Raw genomic sequence first — 23,419 nt, 5'->3', positions numbered from 1 at the left:
TAGTACCATTAAATTAAGTCCAGTAGTCTTGCCACATTGGTTCATTAGAACGTCCTGAAGTAGCGGAAAGTACAATATCCTAGTGACTTTTAACATTTGCAGGATAGCAGAAATTATAGATACACCCAACCTCTGAAGCCATGTGTACTCCCCTCCCCTTCCCTGCAGTACCCTGCTTTCCAAAGAGAGCCTGCCCGGCTCCGCTCTGGGGACGGCTGCGCTTGTGCTCCTTGCCTTTGTAAATGCTCCGATGCTCTTCACTGGTGAGAGGTGACAGAATGGCGCTTGTACGCACAGAACCGCGGGATTAACAAAAAGGGCCGTGTCTCGCTCTTTCCATCCCCTCCCTGGGGAAGTGTGTGACCCACTCACTTCTCCTGCCCCCTTCCCAGTGAGACACACAAAAAGAGGCTCCAAAGCCTGGAGCCTGGGATTTCGGGTCTCTCACAAACAAGGCAACGACAACTCAGGTCATATCGGGATCTGCTGATACACACGGTCACTGCATTGGTTTAACACGCATCGTAATAGGACTGAATGGTTTCCAGCTGACAAAGGGGACAGCTTCTCCGGTGACCCCACGTGCCCTCCCAAACCCAAACCTACTCAGGAAATAATGGAGGGGAGGGGAAGGCTAAAAAGTAATTGGTAGCTTAGGTCCAGTTCCACGAATTTTCATTTTCTACAGAGGATTAAAAAGCAGCCTACAGGGAATGGAGCCGGGCAGGAACCACAAGCCAGCTGCTGCAAATTACCAAGGAAGCTGCACTAAAATGGGCAGAACCAGCAGTGACTTGGCTGAAATAAACACAGGGCAGTAAAAAATGTAAAAGCAAAAGGAAATTAACAAAAAAACCCCAATTCCCAAAGGTTTGGCGGGTCCAGTTCTGCCTGGGCAAAACATTAAGACTTGCAAAAAATAAAAAATAAAGAGAGAGGAGATTATAAAAACCACTAGTAACTATTTTACATGTTTAAAAAAAAGATCCCATTCCACCCACCTAAAGCCTCGCTGTGAAATGCAGTCGCGTGAGACAGGGCGAGAGATGCACATGAGCAGAAATTCAGCCAGAGACTGGAAATGCTTTTGGAGTCGGATTCCCTCGTTTGGCGCTGGGGCGAAGTTCCTAAATGCCGTGGTCAGAACTGGTTGGCGTGGAGGTCTGCTGCCTGGGCAGCACCTCCATCTGTACAGAAGGACTGAGGAATGGGCGGCTCTGGCTCAGAGGGACCCGTCTCCACTCCTAGACATCCCCACCGCGACTGGAGGAAAGCACTAGTTACGTTGCATAGTGGTCGAAGCTGCCGAGATACTCCAGTGCTGCTCTGTAGCACAGCTGGTACTGGTCCTGCAAGGCAGCAAGGGGGGAAGCGTGAGAAGCGGGGACCCAAGGACATCAGGCAGCAGGGTTGCACATCCAGAGATGCCGGCTCCCCTCCCGTCTCCCACAGATCTCCCACCACCCCGGGGAGGAGAGGACACTCACCTCTGTCTGCACCATGGCTGGCCGCTGTGTCCGCAAGGTCTTCACTGTCTGGAACATGTCCACCACCCCCTCATAGCGCATCCTCTCCAGCACGATGCTGAGCGTGATAAACACGCCTGTGCGCCCGACCCCAGCGCTGCGCAGAGGGAGCAAGAGGTGCCATTAGAGACCCGCCAGCCCCAGTGAGGCTCTGCACAGCTCCTAGGAGCGGTGCAAGCTCATGGAGCATGGGGACATGCTCAGTGGAGCCAGGAGAAGCCACAGGGACATTGCCAGCCAGAGGTGCCCTCTCAGCCCCATGGGGCCCACCGATTCTGCCTTGCCTCTGGGCCAAGCTGCCGTGGCACCCTGTCCTGCCCAAGGACTCTTCCAAGGAGCTACAAATCAGTACTCCCAGGGCACTGGGTTAATCTAGTCACCTGGCAGAAAGGCTGTCAATGGCACCCATGGATGTTGCTGCCTCCTCGTCCCCTGCCTGCCTCTTGCCAGTGGTATGCAGGAGGGGCACCAAGTGCAGGGGAGCTGGCAGCTGCCAGGGTAAGCAAGGTAGGGGACATCTCCGAGGGCTGATGAAGGCAGAGGTGGGTGCTCATCTGCCCTCACTCACCTGCAGTGCACCGTGATGGGCCCATCCTGCCCGAACTGCTCCTTGGTCTTGTGCACCTGCCCGATGAAGTCGATGAAGCCCTCTCCCGTCTTTGGCACTCCCTGCTCAGGCCAGTCTGTGAACTGGAACTGGCGGATGGTCCGTGACTGGCCGTCCTGCAGGGACAGGGGTGTGACGTGAACCATGGGTGAGGAGACAGCAAGAGGGGCTGATCTCTCTCCCCTCAGCACTGGTGCTGCTGACCTGCTCTCAGACCCCCTGGCCCAGGCCAGGCGAGAGGGTGCACAGCTCATGGATGAGCCCAGGCAGATCTTTCACTGAGCGTTTGGGGCCTGCCTCTGCTCTCCCATGTTCACCCCAGGGCAGCTGAGCCGAGCAGGGCTTTGGGCCCCTGCAGGGCCTGTTGGGTCAGTGCCCTGGTCCTGTTTGGGGCCCAGGTCCACCCCAGGACCATGTTTACTGTCACACAAGGGTCCTGTGCCCGGTCAGATGCTGCACACAGAGACTCCAGGTGCAGGGGAGCCCATGTTAAATGCTTGCCCAAGTGCGCAGCACAGGCAAGGCAGGGTCTGGTGCTGACAGGGATCCCTGAACTGCTCACCGGGGCTGACACAGCTGGCAAGGAAGAACTTGTGGTGAGAGGAGCAGCAGGTGAGGGGCAGCAGCCCCTTCTGCCTGCAGTACAAGGCAGCACCTAGCTTTCCGGTTCCTCCAGGAGCTGCTGCACGCTCCCTTCGCTGGCTTGGGCAGGGCAGAGGTGGGGCAGAGGTATAGGAGGCAGGGGAGCTGGGGAGCCAGCAGTTGCACTCACCCTGGCATCTGTCACCTTGAACTCTCGGAGAATGTACTGTGGCATGTTGTACTCTGCCATGGGGTCCACCACGAAGTACTGGTACCGGGCAGAGCGCTCTGCGGGCCAGTACTGATGGCACTTCTCCTGTGGATGAGGAGCATGGTGAGACATTAGCACTGACAAGCTGCTGCTCCTCCCTCCCGCTCCCTGGGAGCATACGTGGCTGTGGGGCCACAGGGTCAGCCACAGGACATGCCAGCAGGAGGCTGGCCCAGAGCGGCTGGTGCTGGGGACAGACTGGGGTGAGCTGAGAGGTTGTGCCCACAGACAGCAGCCACACAGCCCCCTTCTCCCCTGAGCAGGATTCGTACCCGGCCCATCTCGCGCAGCTTTGTCAACATCACCACGATGGTGGAGTTGTGCTCCCAGAGCATCCGCCAGAAATCCTCTGTGGTCTCGGCCAGCGGTCCCTGCGTGGCGATGTAGGCCTTCTGCTGCCTGCGACAAACATAACGGTGCTCAGACCAGCTCCTGGGAGGTGGGCAGCAGCTGCTTCTGGGGGCTGGTGGGCCAGGAGGGCTGGAAGCAGGGACCCCGTGCAGCAGGCAGCAGGGCTGACAATGCAGCTGCAGGAGACAGGTCTCTAGGACTAGCCATGGACTTGGGGGGAGGGGAGCCTGCCCCCAGCGTGTCTTCTAAGTGCTCCCCACAGATGCAGTTAGCACCACCAGGTGCAGGATCCAGAAAGGCTGCTCGTCTTTGCTGGGGTGACAGTGTCCCCAGCTTGTCCCTAGCACTGCTGCACTGAGATCCTTCTTGGCACCCAGGCCCACGTGAGCAGGCTGCCAGCACCCATCTGGGCTGGGAGGAGAGGCTGTGCTTGGGGACGATCCCAGCAGCACCCCTGGGTTCCTGCATGTTTACTCTCTGCAGCACCCACCATCCCTCCCTTTGCATGGGAAGACACAGAGCAACTGAATCAGGTCACTTGGATCACGCGTGCCAACTAATAACTAGGGCAGTGTGGAAACCACCAGTACCATTTTGTCAACTTTTCCGAAGCTTCCAAATTTGTCCTTGGTTCCACTGTGAACCAGAGCATCTCTCAGAATGTCCCATGTGAAAGCAGAGCTTGACCTGCCCCAGCCTGGCAGCCACCCTAAAGAAAGCACCCTTGGTGCTTTGTACTCTGAGAAGGGCCATCTCCGGTGTGTTGGTTCTTTGGCTTGCCGAGCGCCCAGCCTGGCACACTGGTGCCGCCTGCGAGAGACGGGTCTGGCGCCGCACGGACGGCAGAGACATGGTCTCGCTTCACCACTGCGGGGCGCCGGAGCCCGCGGGACGGCATCCTCCCGTCCAGCATTTCATCTCTCCGCTGGTGCTAAAAATTAATGAACGTGCTGCAGGACAGCTGTAACGTGTAGGATGAAGACAGGGGCTGCTTCAAGGTGGATTTATAAGACATCATAAAAAGCAGGGAGTGGGGCTGCAGAACGAAACAAAAGAGCTAATAAAGATGCAGCACCAGTGATGTCTGCAGGACCTTGGGCCAACTGATCTCTTTAGATAATATGGAGAAGATTGCTCGGTTCAAAGGAAAGGAGGGGAAGAGATAACAGCACTCTTCAGGGATGGGGTAGGTAGCACATGAAATGGTACCACCTGCCGTGCTGGCAGCCCTCCCTCTGTAGCATCACCAAGGGGCAAAACCAGCATAGCTCTTAATCAGCTCTTGAGCCAGGGCACTGTGGGTGCAGCCCACCTGTCAGACACTGGGCTGCCGGGGCGGGCGTGCAGGCAGGCGGCCACGTTAATGATGCGGTACTGGATGGCTCGGAGCCACACAGGCAGGAGGGAGCGGAGGCTGCTCTGTGACAGCTTTTCTCCAGCCCCTTCATCCTTCCCCATTACTCTGTCCCACCCTGAGGGAGCCTGGCTCGCTGCGGTTTTGCTGTGTTGGGATGCTCCCAGGGTTGATCCCCTTCTGCTCCATGCCCACTCTTGCCTCCACGTAGCCCTTCCCCCTGGGAACCCTTCCTGGGCTCAGCTGCTGGAGCAGGGATGGAAGCATAGAGCCACTGGCCTGGCTGCACCAACATCTGTTCCCTTTGGCAGTGCCTGTTGCCACTGGGCGGTCACCAACCCATAAGAAGCGTTTGGGCAGAGCCAAGCTGGAGGGGGACTGTGCCACATCCATCATTGTATCCCCCACTCCTGCACTGGGTGACCCTACTGCGATGGTGCACAGAAAGATGACACGAATGAGCCTCGTATGTGTGTCGTTGGAATTTGGTCTGGATTATTGTCTGGGGACTGGCTGGGAAGGAGATGTGGCCACTGGGCTGTTCCCCTGCATTCTTCTCTCCTGGCACTTAGCATCTGAGAATGTGATGCCAGCAGTTAGATACAGAAACCGTAAGTATTATTGCCCCACTAGATCTTAATTTGTGCTTTCTAAAAAGTATCCTGGGAAGCAGAACTCAGTGACAGGCTTCCCAGTGTCCAGCACCAGCCCTTCCTGAGGATCCACAGACTGCCCCCAAAATCAAGACATGTGACAATGAGCCTTGGGCTGCTGCCTGGATCAGCCACGCAGCCCAAGCACACTTCTACTTCTGGTTGCTACAGCTACCAGTGTCCAGCACCAGCCCTTCCTGAGGATCCACAGACTGCCCCCAAAATCAAGACGTGATCAGCCACGCAGCCCAAGCACACTTCTACTTCTGGTTGCTACAGCTAGTGAAGGGGGGCAGGTTTGCGTTAGATGCTGTAGATATAAAACACATACCAACGGATGCCTACCAGAAGATCCTATAAACCTCCGCAGGAGCCAGCAGCACAGCCTCCCACCCCAGCCACGTGGGCATCTGTCTACAGCAATACAAGCCAGCCTAGCAGCGCTCACTCACTAGCAGTCTTCACATAATGTTAACTATATGCACCGGAGCGTCTGAGAAGATGGAAATAGATAAAATGCAACAAAGTGATCCCCAGCCCACCTCCAGGCAGCCAGGACCAGTCCTTGGGAAAGAGGAGAAGGCAGCTCTGCCCAGGTTCCCAAGCAGGCAGGACAGGCTGGCTTAGGCACCTAAGGTGGCCCTTACCTGTACCCATCTATGAAGCTGGCATTGATGTAATCGGAGCCCTCGACACCCCGGATGGGCTGCAGACAGACTCTTGTCAGCTCGTATGGCATGATGTTCACGAGGCGGTTCTTGAATTTGTTGCACGGGAGGTTGGCACTGATGAAACGTGAGGTATGTGCTTTAGAGTTGGCCAGCAGCTGAAAGAGGAGGAGACATGTCAGACCCCTGTTGGGGATGCAGCAGTCTGGGGGCAAAATCGGGGCCCTGGCAGCAGGGCAGGCAGGAGCCCCTCCAGGCATGCAGACATGCTCCCTCCTCTGGCCGAGGGACAGCCGCCGGGGACCAGGTCTTTCCGGACCAGACGAAGGGCTCTGCCACCACGTTATGAGGAGGCTGCACCCAGCTGCTCTATTTCACAGTAATCAGTCTGGTTTTCAGTACTGCGTCGGCCCCTCTGCCATGGTATTGCACACCTAGGCACAGCATGGCCTCGCTGCTGGCTTTTGGTGCATGGCTGTAGGTGACAGCAGGGGAACCACCTGCACTCACTTGCTGCTACAGCCCCAAAGTCACACATAGTGGAGTGGAGACCCACAGCAGCTCTCTGACACACAAAGGGCCAGGACATGAAGCTTTGTACCTCGCTGAACCAGGGACACACGCCTGGTGGCATCAGGGAAGGAAAATTTTCCATCTTCCAACAATGTCTTGCTATTTACTCTCACCCCAGAAGAACCCAAGAAAAATGTGAGAACTGTGACAGTTTTAGGTAAAGAAGATCTATTTCAGGTTACTCTGAGACATTTTATGGTTCTCTGTGAGCCCTGTAAACTGGAGTCATGGTAAATGTGTTACTTAGATCTGCTGGCAGAGACGTTCAAGCAGAAGTCCCTCTTTTTTTTTTTCCTTTTTATTTCTTTTTTTTTCCTTTCCCCAAAAGACCCCTCCAGCATCTCCAGAGCCACCCTTCTCTCTATGTATGGCAGCTGGTCCTTGGCAGAGGCTCCCTGCAGAAGGACAGGGTTGCTCTTTGGGGAGTGACGCAGCCATGTGAGGCCCTCCCATATCCTGTTCCCCAGGGTTTCCCACGCAGTGGACACTGCCAGGGCACAGAGAGGGGCAAATTTTATTACTGTTCTAAGGAGACCCTTGGAGAAACAGCAAATTTTTGTCTTTCTTACAACAGAGTTGCTAGAGTTGAGCCTAATTCTGTGGCTCTCTTGAGGGGTTTCTCAGTGCAGGTGTCACCATGAGATACTAATGCAACATGTTCTACTGTGCCAAGCCAAAGACACCAGCAGCCCTGGTAACCACAGGACTGAGCTGCTCAGCTATTCCAAGTTTACGCAGAAAGTCAGTATTTTGCCTCTCCTGCTCCTTTGTCACTTGGAGGGAATCCCCAGGGTGAAGCTGTATTGCTGCAGTTCATTTCACAGCCTGCATGGTCTGCTGCCTCCCTGCATGAGCTATGTTCCCCTGCATGAGTTCACTGGACTAATGCACCTCATCTGAGAATATGGGCGCTTACCAGAGCTCACTTCCATCTCCAAGGCTGTAATAAATATCTGCAGTTGGCATTCACAGATACAGATAGCAAAATGTGGGCTTGGCTTCTTAAAAGCAGCGTGCCTTATAACATTACCTTCACCAATTCTAGACACCAAGGCTTGGTGTCGAGGTGGTTAAAAGATAACAGAGTTCAGCATTGAAGAAATGAGACTATAAACGTCTCACATATTTAAACTGGAGCTGTTTCTAGACAAGTTGCTCACAGTAACGTCAATTATCACTAACACGATCTGCATCTGATTTCAGATGCAGCTCCCGCTGCACAGTGAACCTAGAGCAGAACGTGCTGCTGAGAACTGCGCATCCATCTGCCTTTTATATCCTCCCCAGAAGCTGCCAATCCAGGGGGGACCATGGCCGACACAAGCTTTACAATTCAAATGTGTTTGAAATCACTGCCTACCTGGTTTAGAAACACACAAAAGAGTAACTGTCTGTAATGATCCACGGCTCTCCTTTCCCAACCCCTGGACACGTGGCTCAGTGGGCCTGTGTGGGCAAAGACAGGGCGCCAGGGAAGGGGGGTGCTGGGGCTCTGTCACCAACCTTGAATTCCAGCTCCATTGCAGTAACACTCTCGCCTGGTGGCACCTGGGTCAGCTTCTGGATGTGAGCAAAGAGGTTGCGTGCAGGCACCTCGGTATTGCCACACGTGGCTGCCTCCAGCAAGGCCTCGTGGATGAAGATGTACTGGTCCTCTGTCTGCACCATGTAGTTGCGCTGAGAGCGCATGCACGTCACGTGGCCGTAGATGTCCACAGTCTTCTCATGCTTCATCCGCTCCAGCATGGCATCAATGACAATGAAGCAACCAGTTCGGCCCACGCCGGCACTGCGGGAACAAAGCACATGGCCTGAGATGACACTGTCTCCTACAGATGCCATGCAAGCTCTGCTCTTGCTTAAGAAAGCACCTGGACCTAGAGTGCACAAAAGGGGAATAAAGGCTGCTCCCCACTCTGAAGGCTAACGAGCTGAGCCCCAAACAAGAGGTGACAGGAGGAGCGAGGGAGAGAGGCATTGGAGAATGTGGGAGGCTACTCAGCCCTTCTGCTGTCCCCCTTTCACTGATGGAGCGGAAAGGACACGGTATCACTCTGCTGGTCCCTGCGGTGGCTGGCAGCACCTCCACAAGGGAAGGAGAAATGTATTTAACAGGCAGGAGAGTGACAGTGTACATGTGCATCAAGTCAGAAGACCTGAAGTCCAGGCTGGGCCCTGGCACCAGTGAAGCCCATAATTTAAGCCTGCTTGTCTCCTAACCTTGGTCACTGTTTCCTAACCCATAAAACGAGGACAGCCAGTGCGAGAGGGGAAAGCAGAAAGGTGAGGTCATGCGTGTCTATGCTGAGCTCTTCGCTCAAGCACCGGATGCCTCTCCACGTCTGTTGGAAGGGCAGTAGCAATCCCCAAACTACTCACCCTGAGAGCACCCTGAAAACAACAGACTTGCTGTCGTGACATGTAAACACAGGCAGAGATAGGAAGCTAGCCATTTCCTCATTTATGGTGCAAGTCAGATCCTTAACAGGGCTTTAATACAGCTTGTTTGTGTGTTAATTATACCCCACTCCCATCTGAAACAGAGCATGAAAGAAGAGCATTAAACACTGTTGGTAAGGCATATGCTGGAACAGCAATGATGGAGTGGTTTGTTCAGTAATAGTCCCCACTCGGCTGGTATAGATAAATCTTGCCTGGATAAGATGCTGAGCCTTAGTAGACTAATATTTTGCTTAAAGAGCTGCCTTTCTATGCTGCGAAAGAGTTCTACTGTAAATACTGCGTATGAATATTTGTAGAAGTCACTGCATGTGTGTCTGTCAATGATGTGCCTCTGAAAGGTACCACCTACTTGTGCTGGGCACAGATCACTTCATTTTTAAATGGTACTTGCAGTTTTGCGGGAAGAAGTGTTTTCTGAGGCTCTCCATACAGCAGCGCTGTTTAATCTGACAGAGCAGTAGCAATACAAACGTCACCACTGCATTACCGCTGCTGGTTGCTGATCTGTTCCCAGCCCAAGCATGCAGTGCAGGTTATGCTACTGTGAAACCTTCCCTACAGGAACAGGAGACTCCACTTTTAGCTGGAAAGGTTGAAGCTCCTGCAGCCAGAAGGCACGTGCCCAGGTGCAGCTTGGCAAACACACAGTCCTACCTGCAGTGGACAACCATGGGCCCAGCATCCGGTGGGTTACAGGCCTTGACCCGTCGCAGAAAAGCTAGGATTGGGGTGGGGTATTCTGGTACCCCGTGATCGGGCCAAGCCATGAACTGGAACTGTCGCAGCTCTCGCTTCTCACTGGAGCCATTCTGTTGAAGACAAAGAGGAGTTGTTTTGCATGAAAACAGTCTCATCCGAGGATGGGAACCCGCTGATGGGGTAACAAGGTACCCAGCTGGCTGGGTAACAACTGGCATGTAATGCTGTGCGTGATCATGCATGTATTGGGCTTTTGCCACTGAAAATCTGGAGGCAAAACATAGGTTTTTTTGCAGGGCTTCTGTACACATAGATGCTCTGTGGAAAGCCAGCTGATACAGAGAGCAGAGCAGCTCTGCGGGAGCGGAGCAGACTGAAGGGAAGGTGAAAGACTCGTTTCTGCACAGCATGGGGTCACTACCCACGTACTCACTGCACATTCAGGGAAAAATGGGCACTGGGCATGGAAGGGCCACAGCAGCCAGGTCTCTCCCTGTTCCTCTGCATCATGGGTCTCTTTGGGATGGCTGATCAGCCCGTGTCTGCAGAGACTGCCCTGCTCCTGTCTCAGCTTGGCTGAGTGATCTATGCAGCAATGTGGTAGGACTGGCCGGGTGACTGCTGGGGGCGAGATGCCTTCCCTGGGCGTGAGTGTGTCCCCATTGCACTGTGCTCTCTCTGCCAGCGTGGCCCAGACTCAGTCACACACAGAGGCAGCCGGCTGCAAAGCCTGTTTGCATTGCTGTGACATGCAGCTGCTAGCACTGCCCCCAGGGATTTCCAAACACTAATGAGTTACGCAGCAGGCAGGAGAGAAGGGCTTGTGCACACGTCAGCAGGGCCCCTCCGTTTGCATTGTTAGTGACAGGAGTGCTAAAAACTCACTGCTTCCCATGTTGTCCCTCTAATGGGAGGACAGCTGTTACATGTACACTCGCCAGAGGCAAGCATGGCCCATCACAGGGACTGAATGCATACAGGAGAGCATCAGGTGTCCTAGCCAAAATCCAGTGGTGGCCAGATGCACAACCTGCAGCCGGTCTCCCACTGCAGCCCAGCTGTGAGAAACGGCCCATGTGTGGACCAGCCACACGCTTGGCCAAGCCAGGCACAGCCGGCAGCCTCTGCCTGTGGGCTGTGCAGCACCCTGCAGCATTGGGGAGCGGCTCTGCATTACCTGGAGCAGGAACAGCCCAGCCAGCGCCATACCTTGTACAGTGCAAAGGTGCGGACGGTGTAGGTCGCCAGCTCGACTGTGTCCAGCAGGGTCACCTGGATCATCCCATAGGTTTCCGTACCCCGGCTCGGCCAGTACTGGTCACACTTTACCTGTGGGGAGGAGAGGAGAAAGGGTCAGTGCTTGGCTGCTGGCTGGGGCATTTGGGGTGAGGAACAGGGCTCTGCCTCAAAGGGTATAAAGACAGAAAGAGTCACTGTGCAGGGGGGCCCCAAACACCCAGATTTCCTTCTCCCGGAGCGTCCCAGTCCCCAGCAGAAAGACAGCACACCCTGGGTGACATATGTCTTCATATTCAAAGAGCAATTTTTTTTTCCTGGAGCCACTGGTGGGAAGCAGCGAAGGGGTCCAGGCCACCGTTGGGACCCACCCACCCGCTGGGCAAGGCAGGCCCCAGCCGGCAGCCTCTGCCTGTGGGCTGTGCAGCACCCTGCAGCATTGGGGAGCGGCTCTGCATTACCTGGAGCAGGAACAGCCCAGCCAGCGCCATACCTTGTACAGTGCAAAGGTGCGGACGGTGTAGGTCGCCAGCTCGACTGTGTCCAGCAGGGTCACCTGGATCATCCCATAGGTTTCCGTACCCCGGCTCGGCCAGTACTGGTCACACTTTACCTGTGGGGAGGAGAGGAGAAAGGGTCAGTGCTTGGCTGCTGGCTGGGGCATTTGGGGTGAGGAACAGGGCTCTGCCCTTCAAAGGGTAAAGACAGAAAAGAGTCACTGTGCAGGGGGGCCCCAAACACCCAGATTTCCTTCTCCCGGAGCGTCCCAGTCCCCAGCAGAAAGACAGCACACCCTGGGTGACATATGTCTTCATATTCAAAGAGCAATTTTTTTTTCCTGGAGCCACTGGTGGGAAGCAGCGAAGGGGTCCAGGCCACCAGACACAGCAGCAAGAGCAGCACCAGGTATGAAGACAGTGTGCAGCAACTGCTAGCAGTGATTTGTGCCTGCTGTAATTTTTCTTCTCTGCCTCCTGTTTGGGAAGATGGGGGTCTTCAGGGCTGTGCTTGCAGCATCCCCCTGCCTGAGATCCGTCTGGATGGAGAGAAGGTCGGCAGGTGCGGGTTGGTGGGAGGAGAGCTGGTGAAGCAGGGCAGGGGAAGCGGTGGTTTCTCTGGGGAAGGCTCTGCTTGAAGGGCAGCCGAGGTGAGGGAGATGCAGCCTGTATCCCCACCAGCTCCCTGATATCCCAGCCCGAAGTCCTAAGTCCTCAACCCACAGCACTGAGCTGAGACAGAACACAGCTCTGAGTCCAGCACGGTACACAACAATACAACAACAGGCACTACCTTTCCCCATAACATCCGTAGTCCCCCAGGTGCCAGCGTGGCCCCCAGGCAGCAAACCACCCTAGTGAAAGAAGGGACACAGCCCATGCCAGGCCTCCAGCCTGGACGCTGTGTCCATGGGGCTGACCCTACCACCCTTTCTGCATTGCCGTAGGCTCAAGTGCATTGAGCATCCCCGAGAGATGCCAACCTGCCCTCCTGGCAGGTGGCGCATCTCTGGAAATCTACATCTCCCAGGTGTTTCAAAAACTGCTCTGCAGCAAGGCACAGATGCCAGCTCAGACAGAGACACAACTTGTTCTCCCTCTGCGAGAAGACACAAACTGTGGCCAAACCATACCTTCAGCCCCTTCCTGCAGGCAGCACTGTCCCATCACGAAAACACCATTGCTCCCTAGAGACCCCCTGCCCTGCAGCATCCTTTATCTCCCCCTCCCAACTCCGCAGCCAGAGCACTTTGAGCTACTGGTCACAGCTCCTGCTGCAGCCCACTTGGCAGAGAGCCCTAACACATCCCCAGGGCCCCATCCCTCTGCCCCCTTCATCTCCCAGTGCATCCCTCCCTGCTCACCTGCTGATGCCCTCCTCCTCCTCCTATTCACAGCTCAGCATTTGCAAACTACTCCTCTGGTTTTGTTCTCTCCGGTTTTGTTCTCTCCAGTCCCAAGCTTCCTATTTAATTTGGCACCCTGAGCATCCCTATTTCATCTGGCACCCGGCTCCCCCATCCCGCGGAGCCGTGGTGCCTGGCTGACAGGAGGAAGACTTCATTCCCACCCATGTGCACTGCACCGAAAATGGTTTCCTGCCCTAGGAGAGAGGAGTGAATGGAAGATCATCTGTGCTTGTCAAGGAATAGTAAACTTAATTATTAGCCGAGCGTGTTTACAGGGGAATGTGTGGGAAGGGAAACAACAGACTTAATTAGAAATCAATGAAGTTCTGCCTTTTAATTGAAGGCACTTTAAGCGGGGTGGGGCTTGTGAGAGCTAAGAGCCCTCATTCTGCACTCTGCCTGCTGGAGTACAGCAACCTGGGGTCAGAGGGATGCATCTGTCCCTGCTTTTTTGGGGTCTGCTGTCAGTAAGTCCTGTCCTGGCAGAAGCGGCTGGAGCAAGGCTGCCTGATGGGGTACTGCAGGCATCTGCATGTCCAGAGCAGCTCTGCTGCCTCCTGCCCAGGGTCTCCTGCAGTTCAGGCTGCTGTGCTGCTTTGGATCTGTGCTCCCAGCGTGTCAGGCCCTGCACAAATCTCAAAAGATTTCTCTTCCTCGCCTGGCACAGAGCAGCCCGTTATTTTACGTTGACTAGCTGCAAAGCAAACAACTCAGAGGTCACAACCTTATTTCACAGCTAAACTGATCTTATCCTCACAAGCGGGCGGCAGCTGCAGCTCCATCTCCGGCCACTTGAGTTTGCCTTGCCTGGTTCGGGGATGATGCGACCCCTCTCTAAAGGAGGTGAGGGGAGGGCAGAATGGCATCCTGCAAATGCTGGGGACAGCCACTTGCTGTGTCGCCCTCGGTGTGGTTTGCAGAGGACGTTGCAGGGGAGCAGCACAGCATGTCCCTGTGCCTGAGCCCACACCTCGGGGACAGCGGTCCCCTCCTGCCACCCACATGCTACAGGGCCGTGTGTGCTCAAGCACAAAACAAACTTCAGAGGAGTTCCCTGTGCGGGATAATAGCAGCGCCTGGGCTGGTAATTGAAAATTATTTATTCATGACCAGATAAGAGTCAGTCACATTTTCTGCCAAATTTACCCATAATGTTTATGCCCCATTTTCAAGCTCTGTAAATTTTATGCTGAAGCCGATGCACTGTGGCACTAAAGCAGATAAGAGATGTTTTATTCTGGCAGTGCTTGCTTCTCATTAACTTAAGGAGCACGGTAATGTCCTGAACAGCCATTTACTGCAGCTTTGCTGAGTGGTTCCCGTCCCTCCCCTTTGATGCCCTGTGCCCAAGAGCAGCCGGGCACCTCTGCTCAGCTTGAGAGCTGTGCTCTGCGCCCGGCCCCGCTCGCAAGCTCCAGATGGCATCGCTGCCAGCGAGAGGACTGGAGCGGGACGTGGCTGCCAGGCCCCTCTTCCTTAGAGCCCTTGAGCACCAGCCTCTTTGCACCCCTGCCTGGGGACATGAAGTGCCAGGGGAGATCACACCCCAGGGATGGCTGCTTGGTGCTCTGGGCTGGGACAGAACAAGCCATGGCGCTGCTCTGGGAGACCTCGCTCTGGCGGGCTCTTGGGGATAGCCCAGGGTAGGAGAAATCCTGCTTTAATACCTCTCTTGTGCAACACACCCTGGCTGGGACACGCCACGCTTGCAGCTTCAGGAAAACTAATCTACAATGTGTGTTTCTGAACTGCCACCAAATGATTCTGAAACTGATTGTAAAGCTTTGAAGGCAGCTAAATTGCACAATCCAGCCATTTCTATCCTTTATGTGCCTCTCGCTTTGTGAAAACATGAAAAAGGGAGGATGATTTGGACCATCAAGCCAGCTGAAATTGCAGACCATAAAAGCTGATGCTCTTTAAAGATTTTTTTCCCCCTGCAGCTCAGGAGCCCTTTAAAGCAGTGTCACCCCTACAGGGCTGCAAAGCTGCTGCCGGTCCCAGTCGGCTTATCTACACACAGCGCTGCCAAGGGGGACTTGGGGAGCTCGCTTGGGAAGGTGGCAAAGCCTGCTCTGTGCTGGGCATCTCGCCATGAGGCCCTGCTGCCCACCCCAGGCTCTGCAGCTGGAGAGACAGTCCTGTGCCTGTGCCAAAGCCCCTGGGCAAGGGGACTTTCAAGCAAGATCACCTGTGGGTATCGCTGTGACACCATGTGACTGCCTGGAGCAGTGCTGTCCCACAGCAGTGTGAACATCAACAGGCGGCAATGCTGCAGGGACCCAAGGGGCTGCATTAGATGAGGTGTGAAGGCTCTGGAGTGGAGTAAACTGTAAAACAGTGACTCATGCTGAAAGCTGGGAGCAATGGGCAGTGACCAGGATCTTCCTTGGTCCCAAAAAGGTGTGCTCCTGAGTGAGCTCTAGCCATCACCAAAGGGGCATGAGGAAAAGCAGAACAGGAAGGTGGCTGAAAGCCATCCTGCCTTGGAAGATGCTGGAGAAGCCGACAAAAAACCCTGAAAAAATAATCTCCTGCAAGTCCACATCCCAGCTCCCTACCAGGGCCTTCCTGTGAGTGGGTGCCCTGAGGCACCTACAGGATCCAGCAAACACATCCAAGGAAGCCCTTGCTGTGCAGGGCTGTTCGACTCAGGAGTGGCCGGGCTTCCCCACTGCCTCCCCTGGCAACCTGCCTCTCCTGCAGTCCCTGAGAAAACTGCCCATTTCTCATTAGTGCTGGGGATGTGCCAAAGAACCAGCAGGGCATGGGCAGGCGGTGTTGGGGAGTGAATGCTGGGGTCTGGGTCCACTTGGGTCAGCCTAGAGCCCCTGGGCAGCACGCCTGGTCAGGCAGGCTGCCTGTAGCTTCTGTGAGGGCTCTGGTCACCCCCTGCCTATGACAGGGATTCACAGTGCCCATCCCATCACCAAAAGCCTGACCACACGCACCGTGTTTGGGACAGAAACCAATATTGCAGGAGGTAATTGCAGGATGACATGACAGGGAGCGTGCTGGGGGGAGATAACACATGGCTCAGCAGCGCAGGTGTCTCAGGCAAAGACAAATGCCTGTGGGGTCAAAGGAAATCCATTATCTTTGAGAAACAAGCACCTTGGAGTGCCTTCCCACAACTAAGCAGCCCAGAAGTTAAGTGAGTCAGGACTCCGGGCATGGATTTACTTGGCAACCTAAAAGGGCTTTCCCTTGTACTTCAAATATACGCTCTACCACTGAAATGTGAAGGCACAAAAAAGTCCCCATACAACCCCCAGCTGCAGAGAGCAGTTGATCAGCAGCTTCTGATCTTGCTTAGCCCACATGCCAAGCCCTGAGCCGCAGGACGGGTCAGGTTAATTCACCTCCCTGTTTGGGCTGGGGTGGGTGACGGCAGCCATCGGGCAGATCAGGCAGGGCTGCGCAGCAGGAAGCACAGTGCAAAGCTGGGGTTGGATCTCTAGAGGCAGCTCGTCTCCAAGAACACTATTTTTCCCCGCAGGCGGTAGGGCATTTGTAGAGCCGGGGAAGCCCATGAACAAAGCCTATTTTTGTACATGCAGGAAAAGCAGATCTGGTTTGCCACGGTGATCGGTTGTTCCAGCTGCTTCCTCCCAGCCAGCGTGGGCTAGGACACCCCTGCGAGCATTTCGGTGCTAAAGCTTTGAAACAGAGGGAGAGCATGCGGGCAAAAGTTTTAACTAAACCCAAACTTGACAGTTTCTGCTTCTCAAGAACGAGCTTATTGGGCTAAAAATAACCAGTGCTTCACAGCTTGAGCGCACAGACCCTTCTCCTGCTGTTGGCATGGCAACACTAAAATATTCTGCAAGTACAAATGCTCACCACTAAAATTTTACTTTTAGGAACAAACTGAATCACGAGAGGCAGAAGCTGCCTCCTGCTTGGGTTGGCTTTGCCCGAAGGGTGCATCTGGGCATGGGAGCACTTCGGTCACAGCTTACGAACTCCTGCTTCAGGGGCTGAGTAAGAACCTCTGTCACGAGACACCATAAGCATCATCCGCAGCGAGGGCTCCTGCTCCTTCCTCTCCACCTCACGCCTTCCCCATGGTTTGCAGGCAGCTTTGCATTTATTACATCAGAATATCTAATCTTGGCAGTATGAGCCAACCGTTTATACATGTTGTCATTGGACAAGGCACAAATTAGTCTTGTTATTGCAATGAGACCCTGTCAGCCATTCCCCTGCATTGCCAGAGACGCCAGAGCCCTGTCAGGCTGCAGGATGCTGCTGATACCACCTACCCATTGCAGCTTCTCAGCTTCCGGGACACAGCCCCCAGGCTTTCAGGGACTGTCAACACTCCCCATCTCAGAGCTTTCCTTTCTTCCTTTGGTGCGAGTGATGTGGGCAGGGAAAGGATGGGTGTGCATGCAGACACGCAGACAAGAACAGTGGTTAACAAGCAGCACAGTGACAGGAGGTTTTGCCACCCTTTTGCCCCACAGGGATATGCTTACAAGGCACTTGTTGCTGGGGTGCCCGCAGCAGTGAGCCTGCCTCTCCTTGGATGCCCTTATGCTGTAAAGTGTTCCCATCCCTCTCTCGTGCCCCTCCCACCAGCTCCAGAAAAGAGAGGAAGCACACAGTGTACCCTGGACTTCTCCTCCAGCCTGGTCATCATGACTATAGTTGCTGTTCTCTGTTCCCACACCATCCTCCAGAAGTCGCTGAGGGTTTCTGGCAGAGGTCCCTGTGTGGCGATGTAGGCGTTCTGCTTCCGATACCCATCAATGTAATTGGCATTGATGTAATCACTGCCTGGGACCCCTGCGGAGAAAGAGGGTGAAGCGTTACTTCAGGGGCAGCCCACGACCCTGTGTCTATCGCTCTGCTGGGCCCTGCAGGCAGGGGAAGAGGCTGGCATGTTCACAAGGCTCTTGACAAGTCCCCTTTACAGGGTGATGCCAGAATCTCTCCCAGGGATCCTGCAAAGGACAGGGATGGTGCCTGAACAAAGAAGAACCCTTTGTAACTCCCACATTAATACAACAAGCAGGCAGCATCAAGGCAGAGAGACAGCTGCCACCCGCACACAAAGGGAAATTCACAGGCAGGAATATTAAGGAGCTCGTTTGGCCCCAAGCAACCGCTTGAAATAATTGTCTTAAATTCACCAGCTATTTGTTATGGTCCTGCAGCACCTTTTAAAAATGAGGCTGCTTCATTAGCTTGCCTCTGTTAGCTGGGGATATCATGCAGGGATGTCCTCCAATCCCTTCTGCAGGGACAAGTACCCCAGAGGAGCCAGAGACCTTCCTCCCACCACCACTGAAACCCTTCTCAGTGTGAGACCCCCCTCTGCTGCCTGCTGGCAGAGGCTGCTCCAGCTCCCACTCTGTCTCCACCACTTTAAGGAAAGGACTTTCTTGTAAAGGCCTTTAAAATGCAAACACACAGTTACTAAAATAAATGCAGTAAAGCAGAGGCCTGGGGCTGTTTCCAGCCCTGCTCAGCATGGGCTGCCCGGGCTGCAGGGAGGGAAAGCAGCAGGAATCTCCTTGTCTCCCAAGGAGAGCGCATCTGCATTTCATTAGAGGAAGGAAATAAAGCTGGGGGTATTCCCCTCACCCTTTTGTCCTGGGGAATTTTCTACAGGTCCCAGCAGTCTCCAGCAGAAACAAAGTGCTGGTGGCTCTCGGGGAGCAGCAGCAGCTGGAGAGCAGCGCCTGGCTCCCTTGGCATGGGCAGCGGGGACCTGGCAGGGTGCTTCGGGAACGGTTCCCAGGAAGACACAGACACTACTTACAGCAACTGAGTCAGGCTGGAAAACAGGGATTCCCCCATGTGCTCACCCCACAGCTGTCTAACAGGGTTTGCCCATGATCAGGCATGCCAGGCCTTCGCATAGCTGCTGCTGCTTAACAAGCCTTGCTGTGAAGGACTGTTTGGACCCCCTCCTCCTCCCAAAGAGGACGAGTGGTGCATTAGCATTAGAAAAGACTCTTCCATCCCAAGAAAAAGGATGCTAGTGACTGCAGGGCCACCCGTAGGCAAAGCCAGGCCCCAGTCTCTTCCCCAACCAGGGGTGCATTGAATTAGCTGCACCTTCCTCATCCCCCATGAGTGGGCTCAGTTCTGGTGTGCAGAGCTGGGTGCTGATTTATAAACCAGTGGGAACGGGTGAGCCTGGGCTTCGGTACCTGGGCTCTAGCTCCTCTGTGTGCAAGGGGACTGCAAAGCAGGCACTAAAAGCATGTATTAGCCCAGACTCCAGAGATGTGGGGCTGGTTCTTGGAGCCATGGGGGTCAGTGCTATGAACAGCAGGGCCCGATGCATCTCCCATGGAGGGACGTGTGGAGCCCGATATCCCAGGGGAAGGGGCACCCCTCATCCTGTGCAGCTCTGGGCGCTTACTTGGGAGCAAACACTGACAAGTCCCAGAGGAAGATACCGGCCCTGCAGTCGTGTTGGGACAGAGGGTGGTAGGGCTAACAGTGCCATGTCACACCATGTGCTGAGGAAGGCAGCTGAAGTCACAGCGGGGCCAGCAGTGAGAAGGGAGGCTGCTGGGACAGACATCTCTGCTGGCACCAGCAGTAGCAAGAAGCAACCACACGGGGCACACTGCTCTGAGGACATTGGGAAAGCAGGGGCAGCTCTGCAGAGCCCTTCCTCTCTTCTTGCCAGCCAGAACACACATTTGCTCATGCTGATGCTGGGTATGTTTCTTGGTGTTTGCCCCTGCTTGACTGAAAACAGGGAAAAAGATGGTCCCCTGCTACAGCCAGGTTCAGCCGTTTGCTGGAGTCACTCTTACCATCGATGGAGGTCAGGATGACACGTGAGTGGTCATAGGCGATGACGTTTGCATAGCGGTTTTTTGGTTTATTCACTTCCAGGTTGGAGTTCTCCCAGGTGAACTGCTGCCCCGGATCAATGGACTGTGGAAAGAAAGAGAGGGAGGGAGTCAGGAGTGGTTACAGCACAGCGGGACACTGCAGCACACGTGCGTTTCAGTCAGGAAATCTGCATCTCCCTGCACACCTCTCCCCAGGCCAGATGCAACTTCCGTGGGCGCCCCCAGCAGCAGTGTCAAGCCAGACGACACCGAAACCCAGTCTCCAGTGGGACCTGCCTCCTGTGACCTGCAGGCAAAGCAGCCCCTCGCTAGGGCAGCCTGCTGCAGATGAGCCTTCACCTCCACTCTCGCTGTGGGCTCATCCTTTCCTCTGGAGCTACCCATCAGCAGAAATTTGGTCTTATGCCAGGACTCCACAGAGACCTGACCGCGCAGTTCTTGACCTAGCGGTTTTATTAGCTGTTGAACTGCAGTCTCTTGAAATATAGCAAGCCCTGGGTGTCTTGTGTCCCAGGAGCTTTGGGTATTAGTGTCCTGCAAGACAGCCTATGAGCTTTTGCCAGGGAATAGTCATGAAAATTGATAGGTTACTATCCACTGCTCCAGCTACTTATGCAATGTAAACATCTCTCGTTTGAGTTAATAGAGTGACAAGGAACTATAAACCTGGAGAAGAGACGTGGTTATAAATCTTGGCCAAAGGCCTGCACGCTATGCAACTGCTTGAAAAGCACACATCCCGATCCCACCTGCGTCCTGGCCTCGCACACCCAATGCTTCTCCCACGAGCCATGTGCTAGTGCACCTAGTGCATGGATCCTCCATGGCCACGCAGCCTTTCCTGTTGTCTTTGTCCATGCATGAAACAAGGTGAAAAAGGACCATCCCCAAAGCCCCCCTCTGAGATGGGATGGCCTCTTTGTCTAAGAGATACGTGAGGCACCCAGATAAGACAGCTGCCTCATGCAGGGACTTGCTCTGCACATGCAGCCCTGGGCAAGCCCGGGGCAGGCAGCTACAGCAGAAATCAGTCGTCCCATGAATCCCCTCCCCCCGAAATTACCAACACAGTCAAAGCCTTCTTAAAATCATGCTCCAGCTCAGGGTCCCTGAAGCTTTGCTGGCCCACAGGCAAAAATATTGAGCAAAACAGGCCAGGGGAAGCACCGCACGTTATTCTCTCTGCAGGCATCCGTGTTCATCGCTTGGCAGAGAGCCATGTCAGAAGGTTTCTCAGGCAGCAAAACGCCCATGAGTCTGTCAGCTCTGCATCAGCTGTGAGCAAAAGGCTGAGCCGGGAAGCACAGCTCCCTGGCTGGGCTGACCTGGATGGCCCTCATGGTCCCTCTGCTCAGCCCCATCAACCACTGTCTGTGAGCAAGGTGACACCCATCACTGTCCCCTACTCTCCTGCACTGTTGAGCAGGCACTTCCCAAGCAGCTGGCAGTGGGTGTAGGTACCCAGCTTGGGTACAGAGCACAGGCGCTGCCTTGCATCGCTGCACCGGCCCCGAGGGCTCTGTTGCATGCACAGGGCATGGGCCAGTGCTGTGCCAGGAGGCAGTCGCCCATCCCCACGTGTGGCCCACGCCACCAGCCCTCCCTGCAGCAGAAGGCTGCCCGCAGGCAGAGGGGCCAGCGCTGACGAAAACGCGCAGGAGGATGTGACATCACAGCGATGCTAATAAGTAGTTTGGGAAACGTAGGATGTAAATAGACATTTCCTACAGAAAACCTGTAATTTTCTATTATCAGCATAATAAGCAGGCAGCAGCAGCGCTCAGAGGCGCTGCAGCAGGGATGGTGGGAGTGGAGACCGCAAGCACCACTTCTGGCTGGAAACCCACTGGCCTGGCTGCCACAGCCCCTGCACACTCCTCTGCCCAGGCAGAGATGTCCCAGCACAGCTCACGGCTCTCTGGGGCGCTTCATTTCGCTCAGGCACCTGTATTTTGTTTTCAGGATAGGCTGCTCACTGCATCAGCTCTTTGGATGCTCTCCTCCCTCAGCTGCATGGCAGGGATGACTGCTGCCCACCTAATGGTGGGGCTGAACTGGAGAAGAGCAATATAAATGATCAAAGGCGTGAAAAAGTAAGAGGAATAAAATGTGTAAGGACTTTTCTAGTTTGGAGTAGAGATGAATGAAACCAGTCTAGTCAATTCGGAGCACACTGAAGGAGAAGCACAAACAGACAAACTAAGGAGGAAAATTCACCAATGCCTGTTAAAGACATAAATAACACTTCTTTTTCAAAAAGGTGGCCTTAGTCTGCACAGACAGCCCACGCAGAGAGCTGGCTAGCTGGTGGTGGAGCCGAGACCGGCCCTGAAGGTATGAGTGAGCATTTTGTTGCCGCTGAGGAGCAACACAAGAAAGCACCAACCCTGCTTGCACTCTGTGGACACTTGCTTGGCATCGGGCACAGGTGGGTGCTGGAGCGAGTCCTCCCTTCACAGCAGAGGCAGGGAGAGCTCAGTGCAGTTGTTCGCGCTCAATCTATGCTGCAAATCACTGCCAAAAGGCTGCAGGGCTGCCCAAGCTGTGGGGTGCAGTGTGCTTTGCACAGCAAGTCTGCGTCCTGCCACAGCGGTGGAAAGGGTTATTTCCTGGGGGAGACAAGGCTGCCAAGAGCCCCCAGAACTGAGGAGGAGCACCAAGGTGTTGCCATTAGGGTTAATTGCTTTGATATGCAATGAGGATGTGCAGAAATGGTCTAATCATCATCAGCCTCTTAAGAGGGCAAACAGGTGAGAAAGTCAGAAGTAATACAGCACCTGAGTGCAAAGAGGCTCTAATTAAATACTCCTGCAAATTAGTGACTCATTTAGAAGTAAAATGATTTAATTTAAACTCTGGTGATGAATTAATGTACACCTGTTCCCCCCTTTAAGGCAAACAAATGAGTAAATAAATGGGAGGATGATGGGCTGCTCGGAGAGCAATTGAAGCCCTTACACGGAGTGGTGGTTAACAAGTCTTGTCCCATCTCTGTACGATGCTCTGCCGCCCCTGAGTATGGCAGCACTGCCTTGTCTCCCCACCTTGCTCCACAGCTGCCTGGGCACTGGGAGTCTGCTCTTGCTCCTTTCTGGAGCTCACAGGAATCACTGCTTCATCCCAAAACTTGATCAGAGTAACACTTTCAACTCATTCTTCCTAGAAAGCAGAAGGGCTGGGAAATTGGAAGGAAATGAGCCAGGAACAAACTTAAAAGCACCACGACTTTTAGTTTTGCTTTGCTTTAAAGTGACAGGGGAGACGTAAGACAGCAAGTGCAAATTAAGAAAAAGCCCAATTAGCAGAACTCCTCCTTCCCAGCACGGAAGTGCAGGGAGCAATCTCTCCAAAGCAGCTCAGGGATCCCTGCTGCTACTGCCATCAACATTAAAAACAGAGCCAGATCATTGAAACGGGATTGGAAAAAGGCTCTTTCCTCGACAGACTCGAGAGCACTTTACAAATGCCTTGAAAACATCTCTGGGTGCCAGTTTGTCTCTCAGACACGGTCCACCTTCGGTTTGCTGCTCCCCTTCCTCAGTGCAGCTCCAAAATCCCTCTGTATGCAGAGTCCCTGCAGCTGCCTCCGCTGCTGGCAGGCATGGGCAGCCCGGGCAGGCAGACCTCTGGGGCAGCACAGCAGCTCGGCTGGCCCTGGCGGCGGCCGGCCAGGAGCGGGGCGGCCGGGGGCCGGTGACGGCGGGGG

General features: G+C 54.5%; 1 protein-coding gene across 1 annotated transcript in view; it reads right to left on the bottom strand.

The window, feature by feature from the left end:
* Positions 1-935: 935 nt before the first annotated feature.
* Positions 936-23,419, bottom strand: part of PTPRF (protein tyrosine phosphatase, receptor type F) — a 307,937-nt gene continuing 285,453 nt past the window's right edge. Inside the window, exons 25-35 of the mRNA XM_009287280.1 lie at positions 19,672-19,795; positions 17,505-17,680; positions 11,477-11,596; positions 9,703-9,857; positions 8,089-8,374; positions 5,992-6,170; positions 3,259-3,385; positions 2,906-3,031; positions 2,095-2,249; positions 1,488-1,623; positions 936-1,349 (exon numbers count right to left, since the gene is read on the bottom strand). Of these exons, the coding sequence (XP_009285555.1) occupies positions 1,281-1,349; positions 1,488-1,623; positions 2,095-2,249; positions 2,906-3,031; positions 3,259-3,385; positions 5,992-6,170; positions 8,089-8,374; positions 9,703-9,857; positions 11,477-11,596; positions 17,505-17,680; positions 19,672-19,795 (1,653 nt within the window). The 3' untranslated portion in view covers positions 936-1,280. The remainder of the gene's footprint in view (positions 1,350-1,487; positions 1,624-2,094; positions 2,250-2,905; positions 3,032-3,258; positions 3,386-5,991; positions 6,171-8,088; positions 8,375-9,702; positions 9,858-11,476; positions 11,597-17,504; positions 17,681-19,671; positions 19,796-23,419) is intronic.

The sequence above is a fragment of the Aptenodytes forsteri genome, unplaced genomic scaffold (genome assembly GCF_000699145.1).
Source record: "Aptenodytes forsteri isolate BGI_AS27 unplaced genomic scaffold, ASM69914v1 Scaffold119, whole genome shotgun sequence".
NCBI classification, from domain to species: Eukaryota; Metazoa; Chordata; class Aves; order Sphenisciformes; family Spheniscidae; genus Aptenodytes; species Aptenodytes forsteri.
The sequence above is the reverse complement of the archived record's forward strand: the minus strand, read 5'-3'. Positions and strand labels throughout refer to the sequence as shown.